This window comes from Phodopus roborovskii, unplaced genomic scaffold, assembly GCF_943737965.1.
Source record: "Phodopus roborovskii unplaced genomic scaffold, PHOROB, whole genome shotgun sequence".
Lineage (NCBI taxonomy): Eukaryota > Metazoa > Chordata > Mammalia > Rodentia > Cricetidae > Phodopus > Phodopus roborovskii.
In genome coordinates this window covers 33,822,556-33,831,448 of record NW_026126416.1, presented here as the reverse complement: position 1 = coordinate 33,831,448, position 8,893 = coordinate 33,822,556, and the positions used below count along the sequence as shown (strand labels likewise).

Sequence of the window (8,893 nt, the reverse complement as noted above, 5' to 3'; positions counted from 1 at the left end):
GTACCTGTGTGTGTATGTTCATTTCTGTCATGTGAATTGACCATAATTTACTTAAACATTTAGCTACTTTTGGATAGCTACATAGTAAGACTTTGTTTCAAAAAGAAAAAAGAAAAAAAGAAAGGAAGGAAGAAAGAAATTGCACTTCAGTTTGGAAGTGTAGCTCAGTGGCTAGCATGCTTGCCTAGCATACACAAAACCCTGGGTTTCATCCCCAGAATTGCACAAATCAAGAGTTGCTGACGCATGTCTGCAATCAGGCATTTAAGGTGTAGAAGCAGGAAGATGAGAAGTTCAAGGTCATCTTCAGCTACATAGCAAACTCAGGCCAGCTTCAGATACCTGAGACTTTGTTACAACAGACAAAAACAAACAAAAATGACATTTCGGGATCAGTGAGATGGATCAGTGCGTAAAAGGCCTTGCCACAATACCTTGATGACCTGAATTGGATCCCTGGGACTCCTAAAAGTTGTTCTGTGACCTTTACACACACTTGCATTCCTATACCTACTCACACACATATGGCATAAATAAATATAATAGAGAGTAAACATTTCATTAAACCTTACCATTTCTCAATTGCAACATTCACACTTCAACACTTGTATTTGGTGTTTCCACCGTTAATGAGGTGTTCTTTCACTTATTTATTTATTGCAAAAGGATCTCACATTGTAGCACAGGCTTACTTAGAATTCACTATGTAGCCAAGACTAATCTCAAATTTGTAGCAACCCTCCTGCCTTAGCTTCCATAGTGCTGGAACCAAAGTCATGATCCACCACACCCTGTTTATTGTTGTTTTTAATAGTTTTACTGTTCCTCATGTGACAGTCCATATCCTGCATTTTTGGTTTACTATGCAGTCATTGGCATTTTTACTAGAATGTCTTCATAATAGTTACTGATTTTAGATGAAGTCAAAATAGTCTCATTGTTTTGGGAAAGAATCTCACTATGTAGCCCAGACTGACCTTGAACTCATGATTCTCTGGTCTCAACTTCCCATGTGCTGGAATTACATGTGTGAACCATCCCCCGTGGCAGAAATAGACTTCTTTGAAAAAAGTCTTATCTTGTTTTTTGGTTTGTCTGATTTTTTGAGACAGGGTTTCTGTGTGTAGCGTAGCTTTCCTGAAACTATCTCTGTAGACCAGGCTGGCCTCAAACTCACAGAGATCCACTTGCCTCTGCCTCCCAAGTAGTGGGATTAAAGGTAGGCACCACCATTGTCCGGCTCATCTTTCTTTTTAAAATCTCAACCAGAATAAATATAAAAAGAAAGTCCAAGTTTGCTGTCCTGCTGTCAGGGCCATGTAAGGACTCCTGCCGCCACTTTGAACATTTTAATGAGCTTTCCCAGACTCCTCCTTACAGACAAGCAGACATAGACTGCTTATCGGGGTGAGGATGGACCCCAGGCCTTCACACATGCTAGGCAAGCTCCCTACCAGTTCCACCTCAGACTTTTTCAAGTTGAAAAAGTTATATGAGATTATTTTACAAGGCATTTTTTTCATAGTTAATGTTTCAAACCCAGTAAGCCCAGCCATATAGAACTGTGTCTAATGGCTTCACAGAGGTAGTTGGTGTAACAAGTTCATCACCATCTATGGAAGGATAATTGTTTTCTCTGCCTCTTTGTTCTCTCTCATGTGGACTGGCCACAATTTACTTGACTAGTTATTTTTTTTTTTTTTAGGTATTTAAGGATTTCTTCCTTTGCTTTTGCTACCACATATACCATTAAAATTTCAGGTATATGGCTTTTTTCATATTGTGAAGAATTCCCTGGAGGGGAAAGAGTGGGTTGCAGGGTTATTCGTCTTGACTCAGATAATTTCAGATATTTTCAGTTTCCCAGCTCCCACCGAAGGTGGTGAGGAAAGCCTCTCAGAGGCTATTTTCTATAAGCAGCAGCAACAGCAGCAGCAAAGGGGTTACTAAGAGAAACTAATAGAGAAGGGAGGGGTAAAGGGGGAAAATAAACACAGAGAGTGGCAGCAAAGAGGAAAATTACCAGATATCATGGCTTTTCTAAACTATTTTCTATTTAGAAAAGTAATGTGTGATCCTCATAGATAACCCAGACCTGGGGCAGGCATAGATCAGAGGCAGAGAGCACATGAATGTAAGGACCTATGTTCTATTCCCACCACTATGAAAGCAAACAAAATGTCCTCCAACTTTTAAGAATATTTGCACTTTGTTCGTCTATACATTTATTCTTTTCTCTTTTGGCTTTTCAAGACAGGGTTTCTCTGTGTAACAATCCTAACTGTCCTGGAACTCACTTCATAGACCAGGTTGGCCTACAAACTCACTGAGATCCACCTGTCTCTGCCTCCCAAGTGATTAAAGGCGTGCACCACCATTGTCCCGCCACATTTATCTTTTTTAGAAACAATCTTGCTTTGTAGCCCATGCTGGCCTGAATCTCCAGATCTCTGTCCTCAGCCTTCTGAATGCTGGGGTTAACGCTCAGACACTTTTGGGATAAACCTATCCGGTTTATATAATTTTGGGGTTAAATAATTAAGACAGTTTCCACTGCCGGGGAACTCACTCTAGTTCCTCCAAGTGGGAAGGCCTTCTGCTTGTTGTTGCCCTTTCCTAATGAGAGATGCCCAGAGGGGCTCTGTCTCCCCTCCGGTCTACAGTTTGGGGTGGCAGTGAAGACCTGCCTGCGGTGGCTCCTGCAGGGTTCGGGACAGGGAGGAACTGCCAGAGAAACAGCCGGCGCCCATGTTGGTACCTGGGGCCCATACACACTGCCCGGCAAGAGAAGAGACCAGAAGGCTGCAGCTGCCCTCAATCCTCTGTGTTCTCTTTAATCCACATTCCTCCAAACCTCAGCAAGATCCCAAGCCCAGAAAAATGAGAGCCACAGTCTTGGGATAAATCTGGCCTGGTCTTCTGTTTAAGGCCTTGCACCCTCAAAGTGACTGCTCTGCCCAAGGCTGTTTAGTTTGGGGCCCCTCATTTGGCCCGGGGGCGTAGCCCTCACGTGAGTCCTTTGAGCTTGCACCACCTAGTCTGACTCAACTGCATCCTTGGCAAAAACCCTTACCGCCCCGTGACTCAGTTTCTCCAACTGCTCACATGGGCAATAACATGAGGCACCAGAGTGGAATGCGGAGGGTGCCAGAGACAGCTTCTCTGCAGTGCGTGTTTTCAGGCAAGGGCCCAGAGGCTAGAGTTTGTGCCGCCCAGAGCATTCTTCCTGACCGTGCCCTGCACTGGCCACAGCTTTGGGTGGCAAGGATTCCGCAAAGGGCACCGACTAGACTGCGGGGAGACACCGCCGGGGTCATTGAGGGACTCCCGGGGAGACGGCGGGTGCCCGTGCCCGTTCCAGGCCCGTTCCCAGTACCCGCAGCCTGACGCAATCCGACGCGCCCTTGCTGCATGCCAGTGCTGGGGAAACCTTCTCCGCCGTTGCATCACTCCAGCCAGGTCTGCCACGGGAGGAGGAGTCGAACCAATCAGCACGCTCGCTGGGCCGGGGGGCAGGCTGCTCTGGTACCCACTTGGAGGGCGGCGCGGTTAACCGAGAAGCAAAATCCAAACACGATTGGTCAAAGGGAGATTTGCCCCGCCCCAATCACCGAGACAGCTGGAGGCAGTAGGAGGGCCCTCCCGGACGAAGGGTTTAAAGAGCGCCTGTGGGGGGGGGGGGGGGTACCACTCAGCTGGAGCGACGGATCGGTGCCAGGCCAGGTGTACGCGTCCGTCGGTCTTTCCGTGCCGGAGACCAGTCCCGGAGGCCGCCTGGGCCCGTCCCTGCGCCCGGCACCATGAAGCAGGAGTCCGCAGCCCAGAGCACCCCGCCTCCCTCACTGTCCCCTGCACCATCCGCGCAGCCTTCCTGCGAGGATGGCGACCCCCAAGCCCTGTGGATTTTCGGGTACGGCTCCCTAGTGTGGAAGCCGGACTTTGCCTACAGCGACAGCCGCGTGGGCTTCGTACGTGGCTATAGCCGCCGGTTTTGGCAGGGAGACACCTTCCATAGGGGCAGCGACAAGATGGTGAGCATCCTACTGTATTCGGAGGAGTGAGGTGGGGTCGTCAGGATGTCCTGGAATGTCAGGGACTTCGGGCTAACTGAAGGCAATGTGTAAACCTGGCTTGTGGTTTAAATTTGTGTGCCTGGGGATCCGGTTGTAAGCACCTGTGGAGTCGTGCATTGATTACCAGTTTGGGCCATGCGCTGCTTCTTCTGCATCTGCCCATCACTACTTATCCTTGACACTGGATGAATGGCACGCTCTGAGAGGTTTGGGGCTTGGGTCAGCACTTTTGGCTGTTGACAGATATAATAATTATTTCTTCCTCTTTGTCCTCTTCCTCCTCCTCCTCTGCCTCTTCTTCCTCCTCCTCTTCCTCCTCTTCTTTCTTGCCTACTTCTTGCTATGTGGCCTCAAACTTACACTGCAAACTCCCTCTCATGGCTCTGGAGCGCTAGGGTCACAGGTTTAAGTCACAACAGGATTAAAGCTCAGGTGTATGTGTGGGTGGGTGGGAGGGGATTGGACCTAAGGCTTTGTGCATGATAGGCAAACAACCTGCCACTGAAGTACATACACAGCCCTTTCGGAAGTGCTAATACCTACTTTGTCTTTTTTCAAACTCTTTCTTCGCTCTCTAGCCTGGCCGAGTGGTGACCCTCCTGGAAGATCATGAGGTGAGTGTGCAGTCGAGAGGGGGACCTTGGGCTCCACTGTAAGGGTGGGTGGAAGTGTAGCCCAACTCATTGCTTCTTGGGGAATCAGTTGAGTATCTTATTAAGATGCAGGCCTGAGTTTAGGTGTAGAGTTGAGTGTGAGAGTGCAGTATTATGAGTAATAAGTTCATTAGTTCCTGGGGTGAACCATATACATAGGCCTGCTGGTCTTCTGGGGCAACTTCACTTATGTCAGCCCTTAAGAAAGGTGAAATGGGGGTTGGAGAGAGGGCTCAGCAGCTAAAAGCACTGGCTGCTCTTCCAGAGGCCAATCAAATCCCAGCACCCATGTATGCCTCACAGCCATCTGTAGTGCGGTCTGATGCCCTCCTCTGGCATAAAGTTGTACACTCAGATAGAGCACTCACGTACATACAATAGTAAATAAATCTTACAAATAAAGGAAAAAGGTGAAATGTCCAGGCACAGTGGCTCTCGCCTTTAAACCCAGCGCCAGGAAGCAGAACCATGCGGATGTCTGTGAGTTCAAGGCCAGTCTGTGTACTATAGGAGATTTTGTCTCAAAATAAACAAACAAATAAAATAAAGGGAGGAATATTGCTTCTGAGTACCACAGCCAGCCTACCACTTTATTTCATGAAGAAATGGCTCACTAGGTAGAAGTATTTCCTGCTTTTCCAAATGGCCTGGGTTTGGTTCCCAGCTCCCACACAGTGGCAAACAATCTGTAACTCCAATTCCAGGGAATCCGACTCTTCTGGCCTCCGAGGACAACGGGTCTGCATGTACAAATATGGCACAAACATACATGAAGGCAAAATACTCATACACATAAATCTTTTTTGTTTTGTTTTGTTTTTCAAGACAGGGTTTCTGTGTAGCTTTGGAACCTGTTCTGGAACTCACTCTGTAGACCAGGCTGGCCTTGAACTCACAGAGACCTGCCTGCCTCTGTTAGGATTAAAGGCATGTACCACCAATGCCCAGCAGATTTTTAAAATTTTGTTTATTTGTACGTGTGCTCATGTGCACATGCTTAGTTTACATGTGGAGGCAAGAGACAACATGTGGAAGTGAATTCTTTCCTTCCACCATGTATGTCCCAGGGATTGAATTTAGGTTGTTTGGTCATCAGGCATGGTAGCAAGCACCCCACCCCTTGAGCCATCTCCCCATCTCCCCCCCATAGAGCACAGTTGCGGAGTGTGTCTAGGGTAGCATGCTAGAATGAAGGAGGGACCAGCAGCAGGCAATATGACTGACTGCAGAGGTCTGTCTTCTCCTAGGGCTGCACTTGGGGTGTGGCATACCAGGTGCGAGGGGAGCAGGTGACCGAGGCCTTGAAGTACCTGGACGTGCGGGAAGCAGTGCTTGGTGGCTATGACACTAAGGAAGTCACCTTCTACCCTCAAGACACCCCTGACCAACCCCTCACAGCCCTGGCCTATGTGGCCACTCCACAGAACCCTGGCTACCTGGGCCCCGCTCCAGAGGAGGTTATTGCCACACAGATCCTTGCCTGCCGAGGCTTCTCTGGCCACAACCTTGAGTACTTGCTGCGACTGGCAGACTTCATGCAGCTCTGTGGGCCTCAGGCACAGGACGAGCACCTGGAAGCCATTGTGGATGCTGTAGGAACAATGCTGCCCTGCTCTTACCTCACTGAGCAGGCTCTGGCACTGGTTTGAGGAGCCAAGCCCCTGCAGGGAGTGTCCGTGTGGATGTTGACAAACAGCAATATGTAGTACTTGACGATGGAGCTGGAAAAGCTTGGGAAGTCATGGTGGGTGACCGGGCACTTTTTGTCGCTGCCCCTGCCTGTCTCGCTCACTTTTGATTGACGCTGACTTACTACTTGAAACTTTATTTATTGCACCATGTTGGTGTGGTGGGCAGGGCAGGTGGGGGACCTGCCCTGCACGTGGGCCCTGCTGTGCGGTGGCTCTGCCCTAGTCTTCTGGTGCCTGACAAGAATCCCCCCAGTGCTGCTGCTAATTCCATACCACCCAGGCCTCCACACCCCTAGGGAGCCTCCAAGAGCCTTGATCCTCTGTTCACCCAGAGTAACAATCCCAGCCCTGGAAATATCACCTGCCGTGTTCCCACCCTGCTGGGTGAGGGGCAGCAGAAAATGAAGAGTGGTAGCCCTTCAGGGACAAAGGTCCCCTTTCAGTTTCAATCCCTATCCCTCTGTCTGTCTGGATCACCCCTGAAGACCTGTTGGTCTATTCCTGGGAAGCATCACTACGGGTCCTAGTCTCTCCTCAGTATGTCCCACACTATTACCATAAACATCTTTAATTACCTTTGTCAGAATATGTTTTGTCTTTGTATGGGGCTTGGGTAAGTGAGGGCTAAACCTTGAAAGGCTCCCAGGAAGGGACAAGGCTCACTCTCCTCTGCCTTCTCCCAGCAGCTAGGCAGGGTGAGCAGATGCCATTGTTTCCAGGGCTTTGTGTATACAAATAACACCCAAGACCACCTGCAAGCCTATGATTGAGCAAGCTTGCCTCTGCCCTGCAACCTTATGCTTCACCCTCCGGAGCTGTCCCAAGAAGGCTGGGGAGCTAGAGCTAGACTTTGCTCCATCTTTAGGGCCAGGCACTGTCTCTTTCTGAAAGCCAGTTCAGATCACAGCTTCAGATCACAGGGGCGCCTGGGGTTCAGTATGATGATGACAGCCTCCTAGGCAATGCCAATAGAAGGGTCCCGTGGCCTGGAATTGATGTTCCTTTATTCCCAGATTCTCTTAGGGATGTAGGGTTGGCTGGCCCTTCTGGTCTGACCTGTCAAAGCTCACCTGCAATGGCCCCCCTGCCCTTCCTTGTTTACCCTCTGTATGTCCCAAGATGTTGCTTCTTATACCTTGGCTCCCAGGGACAAGTCACAGCTCCCAGATCTTAGCCTGAATAGGAGTTTCTCCACAGGGAGTGAGTAACACCCTAGAGCCACACTCCTAGCTGATTGGCCTTAGCAGCAAGAATCAGAGTCCAATCTAGCTCCTCCTCTGTCCCTACTGCCAGTGTCGGGGGGGGGCATTGTTCAGAGAGGGGTGCTCTCTCTCTCTGAGACAGGGTTTCTCTGTGTAGCCCCAGCTGTCCTGGAACTTGATTTGAAGACAAGGCTGTTCTAGAACTCACATCCACCTAGGTCTGCCTCCCACCTGGCTCTGTCTCTTTAGGGATGCTATCTATGAATAGTGGATGGGACAAGTTGGATGGTATGTGTTGCTACTGCTTTTGTGGCCAGTGCCCGTATTGGTCTGGGTGTCACCAGCAGGGTCAGCTCTGACCAGCTGGGCAGGCAGTGTGCCTGGGAAGAATGCCTTGCTGTGTTGTGTGCCTATGTTTTGACGGCCTCGTGTCTTGGCCATTGATGGGAAAAGTGTGGACTATGGCCAGGTTCTTCTGGGAACCTGGTCAGGACAACACAACAGGAGGGAGTTGGTAACGAGGAGCTCTTGGCATCCATGCCCTGGGCTCTCTGGGGCAAAGCAGGACGCAGCTCTGCCCGCTCTGTAGTGGACTGCAGTGACGGTGAGAAGGGGTGGAGAAGGCTGTGTGATAGAGCACGTGGACCACCATTCTTTTCCTTGTTGTTTTGGTGGGTCACTGGAGAGCGAACCCAGACTACTACACACTAGACAAGTGCTCTACTGCTGAACCACATTCTCAGGCCCATTTACCTTTTGCTTTGAAACAGGATCTTAGTAAGCAGTCCAAGCTGGTCTTGAACTCACCTGTAGCTCAGGCAGGGCCTTGAACTTGCAAAACCCCTGCCTCAGACTCCAGAGTGACGGGGATTGTCTCGTACTCCTTACTACTTACACTTAAGCTACCATTCTTCAAGCCATGTGTCATGCACAGTTCTAGACATGTTGGGGATGCAGCATGAAGGAATTCCCCTCAAAGAATATGGAGTCTAGAATTGGTGGTGACAATTCTGCTCGAAATGTGACCACCTAAACGGGTCCCCTGACTCAAGTGAGTGGACAGTGAGGGAAGCCTGACTGGGTGAAGAGCTCCAGAAGGCATCTCTGCGGATAGTGAATCAGGGGACACTGTGTGCCTAAGGGGGAGACAAGGTCAGATGGGCTAGTACACAGGGGAAACATGGGGCCAGGCAGGTGGCAGCCCAGGCGCTGGCCATTGAGGTGAACTGTGGCTACGCATTCCTCCAGAGTCAGCGGAGGGCCCTGGCAGATCA

The 8,893-nt window shown here is 49.8% G+C and overlaps 1 protein-coding gene across 1 annotated transcript; it reads left to right on the top strand.

Annotated features, from left to right (window-relative positions):
- Positions 1–3,685: 3,685 nt before the first annotated feature.
- Chac1 (ChaC glutathione specific gamma-glutamylcyclotransferase 1) lies at positions 3,686–7,003 on the top strand. Its single transcript, XM_051183671.1, has 3 exons — positions 3,686–4,031; positions 4,652–4,687; positions 5,974–7,003. The coding sequence occupies exons 1-3, from the start codon at positions 3,801–3,803 to the stop codon at positions 6,373–6,375; spliced, it is 669 nt and encodes a 222-aa protein (XP_051039628.1). The 5' UTR covers positions 3,686–3,800; the 3' UTR covers positions 6,376–7,003.
- Positions 7,004–8,893: the final 1,890 nt, after the last annotated feature.

Bases quoted from the DNA above. Each gene is read 5' to 3' on its own strand.
- Chac1 (XM_051183671.1), top strand. From the start codon at position 3,801: ATGAAGCAGGAGTCCGCAGCCCAGAGCACCCCGCCTCCCTCACTGTCC. The intron at 4,032-4,651 runs GTGAGCATCCTA...TTCGCTCTCTAG, and splicing joins ATAGGGGCAGCGACAAGATG to CCTGGCCGAGTGGTGACCCT. The intron at 4,688-5,973 runs GTGAGTGTGCAG...GTCTTCTCCTAG, and splicing joins CCCTCCTGGAAGATCATGAG to GGCTGCACTTGGGGTGTGGC.